At 46.2% G+C, this 23,017-nt stretch overlaps 1 protein-coding gene across 1 annotated transcript; it reads right to left on the bottom strand.

The window, feature by feature from the left end:
* Nucleotides 1-5,950: 5,950 nt before the first annotated feature.
* LOC108927995 (cytosolic phospholipase A2 gamma-like) lies at nt 5,951-19,616 on the bottom strand. The gene is made up of 15 exons (XM_029253515.1): nt 19,593-19,616; nt 19,040-19,227; nt 11,857-11,968; nt 11,373-11,515; nt 10,882-11,080; nt 10,645-10,750; nt 9,534-9,674; nt 9,372-9,449; nt 9,131-9,175; nt 8,929-9,033; nt 7,678-7,827; nt 7,289-7,378; nt 6,645-6,793; nt 6,350-6,518; nt 5,951-6,102 (listed from the first exon to the last, which is right to left on the bottom strand). Exons 1-15 carry the CDS (start codon nt 19,614-19,616, stop codon nt 5,951-5,953), a joined length of 1,851 nt encoding a protein of 616 aa, XP_029109348.1.
* Between the last annotated feature and the right edge of the window lie 3,401 nt (nt 19,617-23,017).

The following is a 23,017-nucleotide window of genomic DNA, read 5'->3' as shown; positions in this document are numbered from 1 at the left end:
CAAACCAAGACCCCGACTCAGAGGCCAGCGGGATTGCTGGAACCTCTCCCTGTCACTTCCCGACCTTGGACGCACGTGGCGGTGGATTTCCTAACAGATTTCCCTGCCTCAGAGGGCAACACTGTCATCCTAGTGGTGATCGATCACATTTCCAAAGCTTGCCGCCTCATTCCGCTTCCTTGACTCCCGACTGCATTTGTTACGGCCAAACAGCTCTACCAACAGGTGTTGCGGCTGTACAGGTTACCCGAGGACATCATCTCTGACCAGGGTAACGCAGTTCATGTCCCGAGTATGGAAGGTCTTTTGCAGAAGCTTGGGGTCTCTGTCAGCCTCACCTCGGTGTACCACCTCCCAGGCCAACGGTCAAGTGGAGCGTCTCAACCAAGACCTTAGCCGGTTTCTTCGGAGCTACTGCGGTCAGAACCAGGACCAGTGATCGTGGTTTTTACCATTGGCAGAGTGTGGGCACAATGCCCTTTCTCTTTCCTCCATGGGCTTATCCCCCTTCCAGTGTCTTTTAGGTTGTCAACCTCGACTATTTTTCTGGCATCCGGGCTCCATAGATCTCCCAGCCACTAACGCCTGGTGCTCCATCCGCGACCACCTGCACCAGAGCACCCAACACTACAAACAACAAGCTGACAAACACTGTCACACCCTGCTCTTCCAGCCAGGATGGAGGGTATGACTGTCCACTTGGGACATCCGCCTGAAATTTCCATCCCAGAAACTCAGCCCTTACTTCATCAGGCCCTGCAAGATCCTCCAGCGCATCTCCTCTGCTACATACCAGTTACAACTTCTCCCTCATCTGCCCAACTTTCCATATCTTCTTGTTAAAGCCCTACAAGACCTCTCTGCTCCACCCAGCGCAGAGGACACCGGCACCACCTCCATTGGAGGTGGATGGAGCGCCAGCCTACTTCATCCGTACCCTCCTGGATTCCAAGTGTCAACATGGGGGCATGCAGTACTTGGTGGACTGGGAAGGGCACGGGGGGAGGAACACAGCTGGGTTCTGGCCCATGACTTCCTCAACCCTTCACTTATCTTAGATTTCCAGAAGGACCATCCAGACCAACTAGCACCCCATCTCAGAGGTGGCTCTCCTTCCAGCAGTTCTGTCACGATCATACCCTCGCCTCAACCGGAAACACCTGGCTCTAGTTAGAGCAACCGGCTACAAAGAGCACCACTCCACAGTTACAGAATCTCACTTGAGACAACCATCTCCTCTGTGCTCTTGAACCTACCTCATCTCTTGTCCTGTTCATCTTCACTTGCTAGCCCAACTTCATTTCTCCCTGGTCACAACTGCTTCCTTCTTCCCTTGGGTCGTCGCTCCAGCCCTGTCTGCCAGTTGACCGAATATTTTCTTGTCCCCAACCACAAGACCAAGCCTAGTCCTCTGGTTTTGAATAAGTAATCCTGCACTTGGTTCCAGCCTCCTCCCTGTCTCCTGTTTGCTACGACAGCTGGATAATTTGTTTGAACAATTTTAGGGTAAGTACCTTGCTCAAGGGTACTACAGCCAGAGGTTGGTATCAAACCTGTGCGTCCAAAGGTAGCAGCTCTAACCACTACACTCCCAGCTGTTCCCTGGTGTAGATGCTTGGACTTTTTTTCTGTATAAAGAACTTCCATCCATCCATCCATCTTCCTCTGCTTTTATCCGGGACCGGGTCGCAGGGGCAGCAGTCCGAGCAGAGTCCTCCAGACTTCCCTCTCCCCGCACACCTCCTCCAGTTCCTCTGGGGAAACCCCAAGGCGTTCCCAGGCCAGCCAGGAGACATAGTCTCTTCAACGTGTCCTGGGTCTGCCCCGAGGCCTCCTCCCAGTGGGACATGCCCGGAACACCTCCCCAGGGAGGCGTCCAGGAGGCATCCGGAACAGATGCCCGAGCCACCTCGACTGGCTCCTCTCGATGCGGAGGAGCAGCGGCTCTACTCCGAGCTCCTCCCGGGTGACTGAGCTCCTCACCCTATCCCTAAGGGTGCGCCCAGCCACTCTGCGGAGGAAACTCATTTCTGCCGCTTGTATCTGCGATCTCATTCTTTCGGTCATGATCCAGAGTTCATGACCACAGGTGAGGGTAGGAACGTAGATCGACCGGTAAATTGAGAGCTTCGCCTTACGACTCAGCTCCCTCTTCACCACAACAGACCGGTACAATGACCGCATTACTGCGAACGCAGCACCGATCCGTCTGTCAACCTGCCGCTCCATTTTTTCCCTCACTCGTGAACAAGATCCCGAGATACTTAAACTCCTCCACTTGAGGGAGCAACTCCCCCCTAACCCGGAGGGGGCAATCCACCTTTTTCCGACTGAGAACCATGGCCTCGGATTTGGAGGTGCTGATTCTCATCCCCGCCGCTTCGCACTCGGCTGCAAACCTCCCCAGTGCACGCTGCAAGTCTTGACTTGATGAAGCCAACAGGACCACATCGTCCGCAAAAAGCAGAGACGAGATCTCGCGGCCACCAAAACAGACACCCTCCGTTCCCTGGCTGCGCCTAGAAATTCTGTCCATGAAGATAATGAACAGAATCGGTGACAAAGGGCAGCCCTGGCGGAGTCCAACATGCACCGGGAACAGGTCTGACTTACTGCCGGCAATGCGAACCAAGCTCCTGCTCCGGTCATACAGGGAACGAACAGCCCGTAGCAGCGAGCCCCGAACCTCATAATCCCGAAGTACCTCCCATAGGATGCCACGAGGGATACGGTCGAATGCCTTCTCCAGGTCCACAAAACACATATGGACTGGTTGGGCAAACTCCCACGAACCCTCCAGCACCCTAGTGAGGGTATAGAGCTGGTTCAGTGTTCCACGGCCAGGGCGAAAACCGCATTGCTCCTTTTGAATCCGAGGTTTGACTATCGGTCGGATTCTCCTTTCCAGTACCCTGGCATAGACTTTCCCAGGGAGGCTAAGGAGTGTGATCCCCCTGTAGTTGGAACACAATCTCCGGTCCCCCTTCTTAAAAAGAGGGACCACCACCCCGGTCTGCCAGTCCAGAGGCACCGTTCCCGAACTCCACGCGATGCTGCAGAGGCGTGTCAGCCAAGACAGCCCCACAACATCCAGAGACTTGAGAAACTCGGGGCGGATCTCATCCACCCCCGGAGCCTTGCCACCGAGGAGTTTTTTGACTACCTCAGCAACTTCAGCCAGGGTAATGGACGAGTCCCCCTCCAAGTCCCCAGCCTCAGCTTCCTCTATGGAAGGCGTGTCGGAGGGATTGAGGAGATCCTCAAAGTACTCCTTCCACCGCCTGAGGACATCCTCAGCTGAGGTCAGCAGCGCACCACTTCCACTGTAAACAGTGTTTGTGGAACACCGCTTCCCCCCTCTGAGTCGTCGGACGGTTTGCCAGAATCTCTTTGAGGCCGACCGAAAGTCTTCCTCCATGGCCTCACTGAACTCCTCCCAAGCCTGAGTTTTTGCCGCGGCGACTGCCAGAGCCGCGCTCCGTTTGGCCCGTCGGTACCTGTCAGCTGCTTCAGGAGTCCTATGAGCCAGCCAGGCCCGATAGAACTCCTTCTTCAGCTTGACGGCATCCCTTACTTCCGGTGTCCATCACCGTGTTCGGGGATTGCCACCGCGACAGGCGCCGGAGACCTTATGGCCGCAGCTCCGAACTGCCGCCCCGACAATGGAGGCGCGGAACATAGTCCATTCAGACTCAATGTCCCCCACCTCCCTCGGGACCTGGTTGAAGCTCTGTCGGAGGTGGGAGTTGAAGACCTCTCTGACAGGGGCCTCCGCCAAACGTTCTCAACAGACCCTCACTATGCGTTTGGGCCTGCCAGGTCTGTCCAGCTTTTTCCCCCGCCATCGAATCCAACTCACCACCAGGTGGTGATCAGTTGACAGCTCAGCCCCTCTCTTCACCCGAGTGTCCAAGACATATGGCCGAAGGTCAGAAGAAACGACTACAAAGTCGATCATCGACCTCCGACCTAGGGTGTCCTGGTGCCAAGTGCACTGATGGACACCCTTATGCATGAACATGGTGTTCATTATGGACAAACCGCGACTAGCACAGAAATCCAATAACAACTCACTCCTCGGGTTCAGATCAGGGAGGCCGTTCCTCCCAATCACGCCCCTCCAGGTGTCACTGTCGCTACCCACGTGGGCGTTAAAGTCCGCCAGTAGAACGGCAGAGTCCCCAGTGGGAGCGCTTTCCAGCACGCCCTCCAGGGACTCCAAGAAGGCCGGGTACTCTACACTGCCACTAGGCGCATAAGCACAAACGACAGTGAGAGACCATTCCCTGACCCGAAGGCGCAAGGAGATGACCCTCTCATTCACCGGGGTAGACTCCAACACATGGCGGCTAAACTGGGGGGCTATTAATAAGCCCACACCCGCCCGCCGCCTCTCACCCTGGGCAACGCCAGAATAGTGGAGAGTCCACCCTTCGTCGAGAAGAGTGGTTCCAGAACCCAAGCTGTGAGTGGAAGTGAGCCCGACTATATCTAGACGGTATCTCTCAACTTCCCGCACCAGCTCAGGCTCCTTCCCCGCCAGTGAGGTGACATTCCAAGTCCCAAAAACCAGAGTTGGCGCCCGAGGTTTGGGTCGGCCGGGCACTCGGCCCCGACCACCGCCCAAATCACAATGCACGGGCCCCTTACGGTCTCTCCGGCAGGTGGTGAGCCCACCGAAGAGCGGCTCCACGTCATGGCTTCGGGCTGAGCCCGGCCAGGCCCTGTGGGCATAGACCTGGCCACCAGGCGCTCGCATGCGACCCCCCCCCCAAGGCCTGGATCCAGGGTGGGGCCCCGGTGACCCCATACTGGGCGGGGTAAACGAAAGCCTTGATTTTTGCTTCATAAGGGGTTTTTGAACCGCGCTTTGTCTCGGGGTAAACGAAAGCCTTGATTTTTGCTTCATAAGGGGTTTTTGAACCGCACTTTGTCTCGTCTGTTATCCAGGACCTGTTTGCTATGGGAGACCCTACCAGGGGCATATAGCCCCAGACAACATAGCTCCTGGACTCATTCAGGCACTCAAACCCCTCCACCACGGTAAGGTGGCAGTTCATGGAGGGGTGTATAAAGAACTTGTAACTCAAAATTCAAAAGTATAAATCCTTCGACTATTAGAAGCATAAGAAGCATGACAACTAAAGGATTAAGTCACAAACAGGTTTGCCTGCAGTGTTTGTTTGTGTGTTTCTGTCTGTAGCTTGGTGTCCCATTCTCTGTGTAGTTTTTCTAGCCTGGTGCTAGAAATTGATTGCAGGATGGGCTTTGCACTTCCGTGACCCTGAGAAAGACAAGTGGTTTATGAAACAGTTTGAGTTAGTATGTTTGTGAGAAGCAGCAGCACAAAACAGAAGAGGTGAATTTTTCTTTATTGGCTTCTATATACTTCCACACAAGTGCCAATTCATTGTAAGCGAAGGGTTTCCAACTCCACCAACAAGAAAGAAGGACTGTAGAAGAGGTACCTTTTCTGAAGGAAAGCTTAACATTAATGAAGTGTATCAGATTGAGTTCCACCATGCATTAGGTCCAGTTTTATCTGTCCCCTTTATTCCAGGTGTAATCTTATTTCTGTGACAAGCTTTCTTTTATTTTCTTTGCAATGCAATCATGCTGTTTTTGGTATTATTTATTAGTACAGTATTTTTTGGTTCCATGCTTTTCTACTTTTCTTTCTGCCATTTCATTCCCATGTGGCCATCTTCCCTGCATCACTGGCTGCATTTATGTTTTACCAGAGAAGCAACGCACTGGAATTTACTGGCAGATACCCTTGAAACATTAAATAAAGGTATGTTTTAACAGGTATTACAGTAGCTTGACAAAAGTGATTAAAGTTGTCTGTCCAGTGAAAAGTAATACAGAAGTAGTTAATTCTAAAGTGATTAGAGAAAACCTGATGAAGAAAACTAGTCTGGAGATATACTGGACTTGAACATCTGCAGTATCAATCTGTGCACACTGCCTGGATCTCTGCAATGATCTGCTGCTTGTTGTTCTTCACGTTCAGACTAGAGATGGAGAGAACCTCCTCAATCTTTTTCCTATCGTATGGAAGTTGAAATGTTTTGTAATTGTTCCTCCACTGCTCGAGGTTGTCTGAGAGAGACACAGAAGAAAAATGTCATATAATGGAAGAAAAACTGGAAACGAGAACATACATAAATGGTTTATCAGCAGGAACATGCTGGCTTTACAGCTCTGCTGAAGGTGATGTGTTAAAACAGAAGTAGGGATGAAAAAGCTTATATTGCAAAAATGTACTTTCATTACGATGACAGCTTGCAATTCAACCACTTCTTTGCACATCACTGTTACTCATGAAATCCATAAATTAGGACCAGACCTCCACAGCTGACAGTGTTGAAGAGCGGAATGTGGATGACGATGGGTGCTTTTTCTCCATCTTTGAACACATAGAAGTCTTTAGGTTTGTCTTCCTCTCCTGCTGGAATGACCACAGTGGGGAATGGTACTCCGGCCTCTTTACAGTAATCTGCTGCTTGCCTGATTGTCTGGGGAAGTTACAGACGTGACATGGTGATTACAACTTTCACCAAAATATGAAATCCATTCAAGTCTGTCATTCTAATGAAAGAACTGCTCAGTGTTAGCACACTGGTTTCACCAACTCATAGTACCTGGAAGGGATCATCGCTGCTGAAGTCGAAGGAGAGAATGAGGTCCACCTTCCTCTCCGGCCGTAAGGCAGCCACATAGGGAGAGTTCAACAGGAGTCCTGCATCCATCAGGTATCGCTTCTCATCTGACACCAATGCAACTGGGGACCCTGAAGACACGTGAAGTCCAAGAGTATTTTGCTGACCATCAAACTGCCTCCATTATAATGGGACTTGAAGCCCAAATGGTGTTCCTCATGGGACAGACAAGCCAGTCAGACCTTAGAGTTAATTATTACAGATAATCTTAGAGATATATAGATAATCTTACAGATAGTTACAACTATATTTCCTGAGAGCTGAATGTAGAGCTGAATGTGAATTAGGCAGGTCTGGGGTTTGAGTCCTGCCTGGGGTGTCTTGCAGCGGATTGGCGTCCTATTCGGGGTGTGTCCCCTCCCCCTCCAGCCTTGTGCCCTGTGCTCTGGTTCATTGTGACCGCTTGGGACAAGTGGTTGTAGACATTGTGTGTGTGTGTGTGTGTGTGTGTGTGTGTGTGTGTGTGTGTGTGAATTAATCTCACTCTATTTTTTTATTCCTGAAATCAGATTTGTGCAAAGGGACCTGAATACACCAGAAGAACACAAACACACAAGCAAACTTGCCTTCTACAGAATAGTTGTGTAGAAAGTTGAATTTGGTGCCCCAGGTCCAGCTACATAGCGCTACGATGGTTTTCGTTATTATTTTTGCAGCTGTGTTGAGGATAAAATGCAAAATCTTGCCAACACATTCCAATATTTTACATTATTAATCACAATATTTATGATTTCTGAATCTGAAGGAAACATACAAAATCATTCCAGATATTGTACTACAGTTAAATTGGAGCTCTGGTTAAAACTAGGGCAAATATGAGAGAAGTACTTTTTTAAATACCTTTATGCATATGCAAATATATTAAATATAGAACTGTTTTGCTTGGTTGCAGTATGTTGAAATATCTGATGCAATACATAATTTTATAGACAAAAACAGTGATGGCAGTGCTTACTTTTGCTTAAAGAACCAAACCAGTCCTCAAGGGAATTGCAGATTTCAATGGAAAGATCTGAAATATATTTCAGTCTCAGCTCTGGGCTCAAGTTCGTCCACGCATGTTTCAGCAGTAATTCCACACTGGGAACCATCAGGCGGTTCTGCACTGAAAAATTAAGAATTCATTTTGTTAAGCAGTGTACGTTCAGCCTTGAAGTTCTCTCTTGTCATGAGAATGCCACTCTGTCACCTCTCTTTCTGTAAAGAACCTCAGTGTGAGACACTGGTTGAATCTTTCAACTATAAATCACTTCTTACACTTCTTCTGTCCTACATCTGTTGCTTATATCTTTACCACATAAGATCTACCCCTTTCTCATTGAATATACCACTCAACAATTTCTTCAGGCCTTTTTCTGCCCACACTGGACAACTGAACTTCAGTCACTCGGAACAGCTCTCTTTTGGACCCACTTCTCTCCTGATCTCTTACCTGCTCAATACATTTGCATCACACCACCTGTATCTGGTGGTCTCACACTAACTGTGCAGACAATGATGGGTCTGTATCAATAGCTCATCGGCTGTTGTGAAATGTACTTTTTTCCTCTAAATTGTACTTTGCTTTTGAGGAAAAATAAATATGATGAAAAAATGTCAATGAAAAGATGTCATGTAAATCTGACTTTACTATGTAAACTGTGTAAAAAATCTTTTGCTTAACTTTCATTCTCAGAGCAGCTTCTTCTTTTATAATTTGTTGTCTGTTTCCCCGTGATGGGGGGCGTGGTGGTGCGGTGGGTTGGAGTGTGTTCTGCTTTCTAGTGGGTCTGGGGTTCAAGTCCCACTTGGGGTGCCTTGTGATAGACTGGTGTCCCATCCTGGGTGTGTCCCCTCCAGCCTTATGCCCTGTGTTGCCAGGTTAGGCTCTGGCTCCCCACGACCCTGTATGGGACAAGCGGTTCAGATGGTGTGTGTGTGTGTTGCCCCTGTAGTCATTTTGTTTAATCCTGGCAATCACGCCTCACCTTGAACTTTCATCAATCATAACAATTGTTGTCATAAGAAATTTCATACTGTTAAAAAATGTACAATTACAAATGACCTTGGACAAAGACCATGACTGTAAACCAAGTGCGATGTAATGGAACTGAAAAAAATACATACAATAATACTATGTTCGTGTATGTGTGTATGTATATGTGTGTGTCTATGTGTGCTTTTAAAAAAAAATGACAGATTTACACATTTCACTCTTCCACTGCACCTGGTTGTTCTTTCAGATGATCCAGTAGCAGAGAGCAGCCATGATCATTATCATCATATTTGTCATACAGCTGAATAAGATGATTCAGTATCTGATGTACAGGATCTTCATGGGGAGTTCATGAAAAAAAGGAGTGAGTTATAGAGAGAGAGCTACTCAGGACTGGGATGAATGTGGAAGGCACTGAGTGATAACAGCTCACCCACATTCGCAGCACTCTGTTCACTGGTCATCACTGAAAAAATTTCTGAGAAAAAGAAGTGACATTAATTCACTTTCAGTAGACTGTCCATTATAGATTTGGAGTTCAAAGTAAAATTTTAACAAAGTGTTCCCAATAAGTACAAGAAATATTGACAAAATGGGAAAACCCAGATCAATGTAGCAGCAAAACTTAAGATTTGATGATTATGAGCTCAAATAAAGAGATATTTTTCAAATACTTTTGATCCAGTTCCAGAGCCATTTCTCTATTTCTGTTTTGTTGTTTTCCACATCTGCAAGGGCACTGCCGCATAGTCCTGCATGGAGACAGTCACCACGGTTTACTCAGATTGCTGTTGCAGTTTTTCTGCAATAATTAAGAGAAAGACGGCAAATAGGACCTTGCAGATACAGCATGTCCTTTTCCTCAGTCTGTTTCTTTACGATTCCTTCCTCAAACTGGCTCCCGAAGAGGGACGTGGTCACATAGGCACCCACATGGGTGTATCCAGCTTCATGAGGGCTGACCTCAAACCAGGGGTCTGCAAGACAGGAATTCAATGGTTTGAAGCCCCTCCAAGACAAATCAAAATGTCACAATTCATCTATTGCCGTAGAGAAGAATGAGGGGTTTCCTTGAATTTTGTAAACACAAATAAAAAATACAACACTGCATTTATTCATTTAGCAGACAATTTTCTCCAAAGAAAGTTACAATGATTTATCCATTTTTACACTGGGGGAATTTAGGGTAAATACTTTGTTTACACATACTACAGTAAATGGTGGGATTTGAACCTGTAACTTCTAAACCCAAAGACAGCACCTCAGCCCACTATACTACCAATGCCCTTTATCTGTGTCTCCCTGTTAATACATTCTCCCTATGATAGTTCAGTGTGGTCATATTTATACTAATAAAAAGTACACCAAGCTCTCGACTAAATGCTCTTAAGCATACAAATCAGTTGAAACTAATAAATTACAAAACCAGTTTTAGCAGATAAAAGCAATACATGGGGACTGTTAGACCCAGGGGCTGGACACCAGAGGTGGGACCCAAGTGCAGGGTCGTTTATGTGGAAGCTCGAGGAGCAAAGCAATACTCGTGGTCGGGGATAGGCTTGGATCTGGAATCGAGGTGCGAACGTTGCTCCAAGGGGTGATCCTAAGTCGTGATCAGCGAGGTGAGGTAGAGGTCGAAACTGTAGAAAGCAGGACTTGGGGACAGGGATGAGGAAGCAAGGTAAGGGAAATGCAAGGCAAAGGTTGGGCAAGGTGAGGGTAAAGCTGAAGAACGCAGGTGGGACGGTTGTCTCATACAAGATTCCGTGATCTGACAGTGGTGGACCGGGAGCCTTTATACCCTGCCCTGCTGACTACGACCAGGTGCTTATGTCTGGTGTGCGGTTGTGGGTGACAGAGACACAAGAACAAGAATGCCTAGACCTAGACACCAAAACGGTAATATCATGAGAGCAGAGGTTTTGTCTGTTCAGATACTGTACACACATGTTTTCTGATGGTCTTCTTTCATTCCCTTGTCAATGGCTGTGTAGATGGGATATGGGTTTGTTGTGTCTCTGTCTTTCTGCTCTGAGAGATGGTGTCTATCTATCTAAAGGGAAAAAACATTTTGTCAGAGCAATGTATCACATCTAATATTAATTTTCTTTCACACATTAAAAGTAACTTAAAGATAAAGCAATTGTCCAGTCACTCAAGCTGTTTTTTCTTTAAGTCACTGACCTTTTTCACAGTACGATAAACAACAGTCGCAGCCCAAAAATCAGTCAGTGAGTAATTCTCATCTTCTACAGCTTCATTTAGCCAGTCCAACATTTCTGATATATTGAATTCTCCATCTGAGAGTCTCTCCATAAGTTTGTCCTTGTTAGTGGGTACTTTCAAAGACCAGCAGGGATCTTCATACAGTGATGCCATACACCTGACATGAATACAAAAATAAACTGACATTATTTACTACTCATTATTGTATTTGAGGGGGGACGCAGTGGGTTGGACCAGGTCCTGCTCTCCGGTGGGTCTGGGGTTCGAGTCCTGCTTGGGGTGCCTTGCGACGGACTGGCGTCCCGTCCTGGGTGTGTCCCCTCCCCCTCCGGCCTTACGCCCTGAGTTGCCGGGTTAGGCTCCGGTTCCCCGCGACCCCGTATGGGACAAGCGGTTCAGAAAGTGTGTGTGTGTATTGTAATTGTTTTCAAAATATTTTGCCCATTTACCAGGTGGACCCTGACACTCCACACAGATAGGTAATGCTGTCCAGCAGTTTCTCCTCTGCCATCTGAGCCAAAGAGCCCAGCAGTCCCACCATGGCCCTTTCACCTCCTCCTGAGCCCAGGACAGCAATGACAGGGACATGTTCCTGCAGGAGTGAGTGTGGGACGAGAAGAAAAGTCAAGACTGAGGGAGTTCGGTCAAATATCAAGTTTCTATTGACTTTCTAATCTCCTGAAATCACTAACCAGTCAAGAAAGAAGGGACACCGAGGTCACAGCCTTTACTGAAATACAGTAGTACAGTTAGAGGTGGAGAAAATCAGTGCTATTAAGGTGACAGTAAAATGTCCTGCATATTTTAAAACTTGCACAGTGGTCTACATGTTTTGAAGTCTGTCTCAAAAAAATATCTACATGAAACATCTGCTTTATGTCGTCAACTCAAGACACAGAGGTTGAGAGGCTCAGGTTTGTGTGGAGTACATACCTGTTTATATTTAATCCCATTGTCCTTTAGACATTTTTCCACCACCGCTTGTCTCCCTTTAACATATTCCTCCTCCTTTGGATTGAGGGATTTAGACAAACGCACATTCTCACTAAGAGACAAAGAAAAAGCAGCAAACGGCAAATTTAGTGTAATTAGTTAGTGTAATTTCAAGAATTTTACACTTTTTAAATTTACACTGACACAAAGAAAAATAATTTTTCATGTACAGTACTATACAGTTTCAAAGGACTACCTTTGCACTGATGTAGCGTCCTTGCTCCTGTTCATCATCTGTAACTGCAACAAAAAAGTAAAAGTACAGCCATGAAAACTACCTTGCCATTTATTTTCTGATTTTCTAGTAATACAACTAATAAATATGGAACTTCTGTGATGTATGTATCTATAACTTCCATGGCTGTTATCAGTATTGAAATGAATTCTTAAGTAGTCTTAGGACAAATTTTTGTATCTAATGTAAGAAATATTTATTCCACTTACAACTGTGAGTAAAATTCTGAAAGCCTTTAGGCCTAATTGAGATTTTCCACTTAGAATCCATAAAGAAAGTATGATTTTGTCCAAGATAAAGTTTAATTTGTCAACTCATAATGGTTTATATAAGTCAATAAACACAAAATCATCTGTAAAACAATGAGAGACAGAAGCGACTAAAGTATTAATAAATATTCTTCTGAATGGATATGTTTAAAATCACTGCTGTAACAAATAATGACATTATTGTGGAGGCAAAAAATATTGCTAGCACTTAGTTACTTTTATCATTTTATAGTTTCTTTAAATTTAGTTAATAATGGAAGAGAGCAGAAATACTTCACGAGACAGAATCTGTGTACCAAGAAATTGCAAATACATACAGACAAGATATTACATTTAATTAATAATACAAGTGGTTATATATGCCTTATATCTAGTAATAATTATGTATGTAATCAAGCAAATGATTTGTTAGTTTTATGAATTATAGAAGGATTGCAATTTACCATGCAGATTAGTTGTTGTATGTCTTGAGTATTGTTCAAGCAAAGCTGTAGTGTGGAAAAACCTGCTAACACTATTTTATACTACGATAAGTTGCATGCCCCCTTAAAATATAAAATGAATTTTCTGGAAATGAAGCGTCCTTGAGAAGGAAGGGAAACTCATTACAGATAAGAAATAAAAGTTTCTTTTTCACAATTTACGCAACAATCCGAAAGGCCCCGCACATGTTTAAACAAAGATCAATAACTCCCAAAAAAAACTTTCTTGAGTTAATAAGGCTTCTAACACACTCGTGACCCTAATACCAGACAATTTCTCAGCATCCCTCTGTGTTTCACATATATTTTGTCCATTATTGCACAACGAGGAGGTGCGGTGGTGCAGTGGGTTGGACCATGGTCCTGCTCTCTCGTGGGTCTGGGGTTCGAGTCCTGCTGGGGGTGCCTTGTGACAGACTGGCGTCCCATCCTGGGTGTGTCCCCTCCCCCTCTGGCCTTACGCCCTGTGTTACCGGGTAGGCTCTGTGACCCTATATGGGACGAGTGGTTCTGAAAATGTGTGTGTGTATATTTCACAATGGTATAGTGTACATTACTGTTTTATAATTTATTTTCAGCAATAATTATGTATATTTCATTCATTCATTCATTCGTTCATTCATTCATTCAGTCCTTGTTAGAAACTGCTTGTTCAGTACAGACCTCAGAGTGGTGTGAGGTCTACAGTGGAAAGGATTGAGGCAAAGTACATCTTGGACAACAGTCCATTGCAGGACAATCACACACGCTCACTAACACACACACACACACACACACACACACACACACTCACAATTCATGTCAAACATGTCTGGAAAAGTCACAAAAGAAAGAAAGCGAAATTTACATGTATGCATTTAGTAGATGCTTTTATTCATTTTTATTCAAATTTATTTTTTATACCCAGAGTTGGATAAGTAGTTAGGAAAGGAGTTAATAACCTCTGTATGCTTTTAACGGGAAGGGAAGTCTGAAAGTGTTTTGCAATGTCTGTCCTTTGTATTGCACCACTGCACATCATTTAATCGCTGTTTCCTTCTTGTGAGAATTTCGAAGAGCCTTCACGGGGTATTCTGAGGACATCTCAGTTCTGCTTTCATTATCGGCCCAGTTTTTTTATCCTTTGACTGTGATCACAAGGGCACGAGCTGACTGGAACTGTTTTCATTCAACTTCTGAAGAAATCATTAACAAAATGTCTAGTTTGTCATATTGCTATAAACTTGTTTGCCATTATCACATGGACATGTAGATTGTGTTGAACTTAAGTGCAGAGTTTATTTACAGGGGCAGAATGTATTCGGTGATAAGTGCAGGTTCTCTGCTGTAGTGATATGGAGACTTGAAATTTGGGAGGCGCAACTGGAGCACTTGAAGGATGTGGGAACAGAAGACTTGGAGCCATGATGACTGGAGCACTTGGAGGATGTGGCTCATGTAACACTGTGGACCACTCTGGAAAGTTTATTTGGGATGAAGCCCTCATTGTCTTAACTTAAAATTCCCCTTAGAAGAAGCTTTAATTGTTCTGCCTAATTACTTTTGCAGCGTTTATATCTTTATGGGCTGCAGCACAAGGATTCACCTGTGTTCAACTCCCTAGTTATGACTTCTTACTTTTTGCCATGTCTCTTTTTCTTTCAATTGCTTCCTCATCCTTTTTTTTAGCATTTTAGTGCTCCTTGCGGGGGTGTGCGGTGGCACGGTGGGTTTGACCGGGTCCTGCTCTCCGGTGGGTCTGGGGTTTGAGTCCCGCTTGGGGTGCCTTGCGATGGACTGATGTCCTGTCCTGGATGTGTCCCCTCCCCTCCAGCCTTGCACCCTGTGTTACTGGGTTAGGCTCTGGCTCCCCGCGACCCTGTATGGGACAAGTGGTTTCAGAAAGTGTGCGTGCGTGCGCATGCGCTCCTTGTTATGACCCCAGCTTGTCTAGGGGTTTAGAGCTGTAACATTTGAACACTGGCATCATGTGACAATCTTACCAGTTCACTTTTCTCTCAAGACACACAAAGTCACAGCGATCACAAAAGGCTTCAAAGCCGGGAAAAAACTGATTTATTTACGGTGAACACGAAACACACACAGGTTGAGCATGCCATGCCACGCCACTGCAACCCCCCCCCAAAAAGCATTTGCAATAAGCAAATAATTCACACAGGTTGAAATGAGCAAAATAATATTAAATGTCAAGCCAGGCAACAGGGCGCTTGGGCGTTCCATCATCTAGGTTTTAAACTTGTCATAGTGGATCTGATTGGCTGTCGGTAAACAGTGACTTTATCACTAGTGAAGATTGACAGGAAAACAGTACAGATCAGTGACAAAATGGGTGTACCTGTACAGACACATACACACAAGGAGGTAACAGCTTGGGGCAGCTGGAGGCATAGTGGTTAGCATTACTGCCTTTGGACCCAAAGGTTATAGGTTTGATTCCCCCCCTCTGGCTGTAGTACCTTTAAAGCAATGTAAATTTACTGTGACGCAAGATGCTGGAGACTTATGGTGCGTGTCCTTTATTGTCACTCGACAGACAGTGGATCGGTTCACGGGGAAGGGAGCTGAGGAAAGGGGAGAATTGGAAACTGGTACAGTGGGGGGGTCTTGAGTTGGGGTTGGGCAAGGTCGTCTGTGCTTCATTCTCTAGTGGAGGTGTCTGGCATCCGTCTCTTTCTTTCACTATGGGACACAGGGTTTGAAATAGCAGTTGTTATTAGCCACGGGTGTGGCGAGTCCTTCCCTCTCCCGTCTCCCCGGGCGTGCCACGCTCCTCCATTGCCATTCACATGCCTCCATCTGGCAGGGGGAGTGACGGTTCTGCCCACGCTCACTCCTCCCCCCTCCCCACCGCAAGAGGAAGTCAGGGACCACCAGATTCCATCCCGGCCAGGTACCTCTGGGTTTGAGTCGTTCATCAAGTGCAGCCACTGCAGGGGTGTGTGGTCCATTCCATACAAAGTCTGAACTCTTGTTCCAGGAGGGAGAACTGGAGTGAGAGGACGGCTCATTTGACTGCAAGACATTCTTATTCAGTTGTGTTGTACTTACCCTCCTGAAGAGCTAGCTTTCGGCTGATGTGCAGAACAGGTCAGTACTCCCCCCTTACCTCCTGGGAGAGGACCACCCCTAGGCCTTGATCAGATGCATCTGCCTGTGGGACAAAGGGGAGAGAGAAGCCAGGACAGGCCAGGACTGAGCCCCCACAAAGCATTGCCTTAATCCTGCAGAAGGCAGTCTGGCACTCCTCCGTCCACTGAACCGAATCCGGGGCCCCTTGGCGAGTGAGATCTGACAGTGGGGCAGTCAAGGTGGAGAACCCTGGTATAAACCGACGGTAATAATTTGCCACCCCTAAGGAAGACCTCACCTGTCTTTTGGTCTTGGGGACCAGACAAGCCGCAATAGCTGCTGTTTTGTTGATTTGGGGCCAAATCTGCCCGTTCCTCAAGAGGAACCCCAGATACCATACCTCACACACACACACACACACACACACACATTTTCTGAACCGCTTGTCCCATACAGGGTCGCAGGGAACCGGAGCCTACCCGGCAACAAAGGGCGTAAGGCCGGAGGGGGAGGGGACACACCCAGGACGGGACGCCAGTCCGCCGCAAGGCACCCCAAGCAGGACTCGAACCCCAGACCCACCAGAGAGCAGGCACAGGCCAAACCCGCTGCGCCACCGCGCCCCCCATATACCGCACCTCACTCCTCCCAATTGCACACTTTGCTCGGTTTGACGCAAGGCCTGCCTCCCTCACGCACTGAAGGACTGCCCATAGGTGGGCCATGTGCTGCGGCCAGTCGGGGCTGTAAATGATGACATCATCCAGGTAGGCTGCGGCGTAGCTGGCATGGGGTTTGAGGACCCTGTTCGTAAGTCTCTGGAAGGTGGCTGGAGTCCCATGCAAATCAAACGGGAGTGTAACAAATTGGTGTAAACCAAAAGGAGTGGAGAAAGCTGAGATTTTCTTGGATTCTGGTGACAAGGCAATCTACCAGTAGCCTTTGGTGAAGTCCAGTGTCAAATAAAAATGAGCAGTGCCCAGTCGTCCAGCAACTCGTCCATCCTGGGCATGGAATAGTCATCAAACTATGTGACTGCATTGACTTTTCGATAATCCACACAAAAGCAAATGGAGCCATCCGGCTTCAGAACCAACACCACAGGGCTACTCCAGTCACTGTGGGATTCTTCAATGATTTCCATTCGCAGCCTTTTGTCAATTTTGTCCTCTATCACCTTGCGTTTCTGCACTGGAACACAACATGGGAGGCCTCGAACAGCCTCTCCTGTCAGGGGCCAAATACGATGCTGTATGAAGGGTGTCCAGCCCAGCAGTGGGGAGAATACGACAACATGCTCCTCCTGCAGCTGCTTCAATTCCCTATGCTGTTGGTCCAAGAGTCTCTATCCTAACACTATGGGGGAAAGGTCTGTGTCCAAGTCAAGAGGCTCCGGGCCCAGCTCATCCTGTACAGGGTCTCGCATGGCCAGCAAGGTGACCGGTATGTCTTGCCAACGTTTAAGGAGATAAGGTGATAAATTTGCAAGGCATTGCCCCGGTCGGACTGGATGACCTTGTAGCCGACATCCCCTATTTGCTGTGTGACCACAAAAGGCCCTTGCCATTTGGTGAGCAATTTGGACTGCGAAGTGGGAAGCAACACGAACTTATTGCCTGGGGTGAAGTGGTGCAAACAGGTCCCCTTGTTGTAAGCATGTGCCTGCCTCTCCTGAGTCTGCTGTAGATGCTCCCGTGACAATCGGCCAAGAGCGCGCAATTGAGCCAGTAGGTCCAGAACATGTTGCACCTCATTTTTACTGGGGCTAGGCCCCACCTCCCAAACTTCCCGAATGATATCCAAGACCCCACATGGGAGCCATCCGTACAGCAGTTCAAAAGGGGAGAACCCTGTGGAGGCCTGGGCCGCCTCCCGTACAGCACACAACAGGGGGTCCAATAACAGATCCCAGTGACGGGGGTCCTAAGAAACAAATTTGGAGATCATATTTTTCAATGTTTAATTGAACCGTTCCGCCAAGCCATCTAAAAATGCTGATGCGAACGGGTTGAACCCCCAGGAGCTTATATAGGTTAGCAAGTGTGCGTGACAAATGTCATGCCCTGATCTGTGAGGATTTCTTTTGGGACACCCACCCTCGTGAATTTATTAAACGGCGCCTCCGCCATCGTGTGAGCGTACATATTCCGCAGGGGAACCGTCTTTGGATATCAGGTGGCATAATCAACAATTACTAGCATGAACCGGAACCCCCGCGCGCTTCGCTCCAAGGGCCCAACGAAGTCCATTCCCACCCGGTCGAACGGGACTTCCAGGAGGGGAAGTGGATGTAGCGGTGTGCGTGGGATGGCGGGTGGATTTACAAGCTGGCATTCCGGACAAGCGGCGCACCGTCGGCAGGTATCCCCACAAATAGCCGGCTAAGAATACGTGCCTGTAACTGCCACAGTGTTTTGTCCTGCCCGAGGTATCCTGCCATGGGGTTAGAATGGAATAATATTCCGCATGGAATAATAATTCTTGGTGGCCCTGCGGCATTAACAACTGGAGTGTCTCTTCCATCATGCTAGGGTTGTGGTGCACCCTATAATAACAGTCATTAATAACAGAAAAGTACGGGTAGGCGGGGCACTCGGGCACCCTGTCCATCTTGACTGCCTGCTCAGGTGCATGTCAAACGGTGTCGTCTCCAGACTGCTCAAGTGGAAAGTCACTCATCTCCTCGAACCACCATGTACCAGTCGAGGAGTCCAAAGAGCTGACCCCCGGGCTGCCAGTCCCAGCCATTGCTGAGAGACAACGGATCTCAGCTCCTTTCCAAGTCTTTTCCGCTTCAGCCTGCGCGAGACCCTCTGAAAGCCCTTCCAGTCAGTACCCAAAATCAGTGGAAAGGGAGGTCGCGGGGTGACAGCGGCCAGCACACTATACTTTCGGCTACAGAACTTAATCCTTGTAGCTAGATAGCTGCGCACGTCCCCGTGAACATACCAAACCTTCACCATGCAGCAACCATGCCATGTCCTCGACGGAACTAGGCTTTGTTGGACCATTGCTTGCTGACACCGTAAGTTCAACAAAGCCCAGCAGATACCTCCTCCAAACCTTACTGGAACTCAGTATCGTGGTGCTGGACCAAGAGCAGCGATGTCAGTGGCGTCCTCAGTGGGCCCAACAGCCTCAACATCCACCACAGGGCACTCCCGTTGGATGTGGCCGTGTTCCCCACACCGCCTATAGTCCGGTTCCTGCACTCTGGCCGCCTGGGGGAGCCATCGAGCGAAAGAGAACGATGGAGCTAAGGGGAAGGAGTGAGGCAATTTCCGGGGCAAAGGGGCAGGGGCAAATGGTTGAAGATACCATAGCGGTTAAGGACTTGGGCAAAGGACAAGGACAAGATTGCTGGTTAGAGTCTTTTTTGGGGTTTTCTGGCTGTATTCATGACCTAAGTAGCCCAAGTAAAGTATTGAGCTTCCTAGTCACCACGTCCATTAAGTCCCACATTGGTTATAAATGACAACTCACCTGGAGCCAATCAGCATTTTTTGTCTAGATTCCACTTGGGCACACAAATACACGACCACAGACTTTCAGAGAACAAAATGTCAGATGAATGGCAAAATTTTAATTCTGTCCACATTTGAAAAGGGTCTTAAAACTCACCTCTTCCAGATTCATTTTGACCATGATCCCTTAAGTTCATGTAAGGTGTAAATGCTCATGCGCTACAACTTTAAGATTATGCCGGAATAAACCATTACACAGCTACTCCTGTAATGTAACATAAATGTATATATTGCTTAGAAGGTGATCAGGAATCGTGACTATTCGGATAAAGTTTTATGCAGCTACTCGTGTGATGAACATTGGTTCAGATGAGGGAAAAACCAAACTGCACTTAAGAATCACACGTCTGCAACTATGTCTCTCTTTCTGCTAATGTAATGTACGTATTGTATTTTCTATGAGATATACGTCACTTTGGAAAAAGCATCTGCTAAATTAATAAATGTAAATGAATAAATGTAAAATGCATAACACACACTGGAGTATATATAGTTGTGGGTATATGAATAAGCATATTTGATCAAAGTGTTGGATTTATTATTTAACTTAATTAAGTGAGTAAAACCTGGATGTTGTTGGTAACTAATGTTTATTCACTTTTTTATATTACTAAGGCCCAGAAACTGTAACAATACTGTACTTAATTGTATTCTACTGCCACCAAGTGGTAAAGGTTTAAATTACACTGATACAGTAAAGTACAGTCAGACTCTACTCCTTGTGAACTTTACACCTCTAGGAGTCAAGTTACTCAAAGTAGGGTCAATAGTCACACACACACACACACACACACACACACACACACACACACACACACAGTCTGGAATTGCTTGTCCTGAACAGGGTCACGGTGAGCTGGAGCCTAACCTGGCAACACAGGGCGCAAGGCTGAAAGGGGAAGGGGACATACCCAGGATAGGGCACCAGCCTGTCACAAGGCACCCAAAGCAGGACTCGAACCCCAGACCCACCGGAAAGCAGGCCCTGGACAAACTTGCTACACCACCGCACCCCCCTGGGTCAATACTCAGTGTATCATTATTTACCTTTATCATTACTATTATTTATCTAACACCTTAATCAAATTTACATTAGATTAGATTTCATTTAGATTTAGATAAGCAACATATTTTCTGTATTTGCAATAATTTACCCTTTCATACAGCAGGGAATTTTACTGCATCAATTTAGGGATGTACCTTTTGCAAGAGTAGTAGAGTAAAATTCACACCCAGAACCTGCCAATTGCCAAGGGCACACACTCAGCTGTTGTGATAGCTGCTGCCCCTATATCGTAACTCTGTAAATTCCTATTCCATGTAAGCAATCTAAATTTCCACATATATTTACTCTGTTTCACAGCACTGATGCAGAGTACTTCAGTGTTTTCACTATACGAAAGACCTCAGCCCCTCTGTTCTAGAGATTGGCACAGTTCTGCAGTTAGTGTTGAAAGTTTTTGGGATACCAGTGAAGTTGCCAAAAGTTTAAAAAAAGATTGTAAACAATGTTGCACTACAGACCGCCTTCCTTTTTCATATCCATACTGTTGCCCCAAATTTGTTGTGTTACACTTACTCTTACTTTTATTTATCTTTATATTTTTTGAGGTTGGCATTTTAAAAGTCACTGTTGTTACTAAATACTTTTGTGTTATACAAATACTGTATGTATTCATGGATCTATGTGTGTATAAGTACCCATTATTAAGTTTCAAAATATATCAATGGCAAATTAAAAATGCAGATATAATCTAAACCCACAAATTAAAGGTGTAAGCAGCTGGAATCAATTCCTTAAATAAGAAATAACCTCCAATAACTTCAAATATTTCTTACTAACCATACATTATGAATAACCACTTTTCCAAGTCTGGGTCATGATTCTATGAAATTCTAATTATTTTTCACTGTAACACAAATTAATCACTATATAGTATATATGCTGTATATACAGAGCTGCTTGAAAGCACATGAACCCAAGGGATAATCATTATTCATGTAAAAAAATATTAAAATTAACTTATAAAATGAATAAATGGTTATGATTTACACCCGATTCTGCTTACCTACTTGGTTTAACCAATGCAATATGGGATTCACTTATTTTTGCACCTACATTACTTGCGTGTTTCAACTACACGCACGATTTCCTCGAAAGCAAAATATGGAACTGATCATTACACACCTATTATGCCACATGAGAAACACTGATTCTCATTAAATACCCATTTTGTGGTAAAATTAAGGGACACGGCGGGGTTCACATACTTACAAGCAGCGCTGTATACAGTATATAATTTACAGCAATTAGAATGCGTCTAAATTGGCCTTTTCTGTAAAAGCAAACAGAATAATATCGTTTGTCAGATGCTATTGTGGACTGCATCAGCTGCTGTGAAAACAGATAAAATGGGAAGAAGATCATGTGAGCACTTGAGAAAATCACTGCACTGCTCATCTGAGGAGGTTCCTGTGGTCGACTCCATGTGGACGAGGGAACCCTACAGGCTCTTTCTTCTTTTGCCGACTGCTCTAGAGAAGGCAGAGCACATGCGTGCCAAACCTTTCCTCGGCTCCTCCGACCTGCCCACCCATCCACCCACCCACCCACACTTGGCGTGGGCTTCAGACGCAGTTCTTGCTTCCCAGCAGAGCACAGAATGAAACGCTCTCGGCTGGATGGGGGCAGATTTCCCAAGATCAGTGCAGCTCCTCCAGTTGCACTGGTTATTATTGGTTACAGCAACACACATAAAGGCAGAACTGTGACCAACCTGGAGAAATGTTCAAAAAGACTTCATCGTGTGAAAGCAAATGGGTTTTAAATACATCTGAAAAAATCTTTTTGGTACAAGCGAATAAAACATGATTTTTCTTTTGCCAGATATATGGCAGCGTGTCATACGGTTTATAGAAAAGTGTGTTTCCTAAATTATCTGACAATATCTTATGAAATGTTACTGGTATGCGCTGAACTCCGGAGAATAAAAACACAATACGTTTTGCATTTTGCCTTACGTTATAAAGTAATAGTCCTCTTATGGTTTTCACATTTGTTTTCTTTATTTACTTTCCTAGATTGTTAGCGTAGATCCATTCATGCTTTACCCCTAACCACTTGTCCAATGGAAGGTCTCAGTGGTCTGAAGCCTCTCCTGGATGTATAGGAAGTGAGGCAGGGTACACCCTGGAAGGGGCACCAGTCCACACACACACACACACACACACACACACACACACAAAACTCTCAAAACTCAACTCTTTGGCACTTACATTTACATTTATTCATTTAGCAGACGCTTTCGTCCAAAGCGACGTACATCTCAGCAAAAGTACAATTTATGCATTACATTAAGAGAAGGAGACATGGCTGCAGACATGAAAGTCTCAAGCAAACCTAGTTTGTTCCCTACCACCTGCTGCACCGAGGTTCATCGTTCGAGTAGGTGCGTAAAACACAGGATAGACAAATCCCGATACCCTCCCACCAATTTTTTTTCTTTTCATTCTCTCAACATA

The sequence above is a fragment of the Scleropages formosus genome, chromosome 7 (genome assembly GCF_900964775.1).
Source record: "Scleropages formosus chromosome 7, fSclFor1.1, whole genome shotgun sequence".
Lineage (NCBI taxonomy): Eukaryota > Metazoa > Chordata > Actinopteri > Osteoglossiformes > Osteoglossidae > Scleropages > Scleropages formosus.
This window is presented reverse-complemented; position numbering and strand designations above follow the sequence as displayed.

Bases quoted from the DNA above. Each gene is read 5' to 3' on its own strand.
- LOC108927995 (XM_029253515.1), bottom strand. From the start codon at position 19,616: ATGGTCAAAATGAATCTGGAAGAG. The intron at 9,450-9,533 runs GTCCTATTTGCC...GTCTCCATGCAG, and splicing joins GGACATGCTGTATCTGCAAG to GACTATGCGGCAGTGCCCTT. The intron at 7,828-8,928 runs GTGCAGTGGAAG...TTAATTTTTCAG, and splicing joins TCATCTGAAAGAACAACCAG to TGCAGAACCGCCTGATGGTT.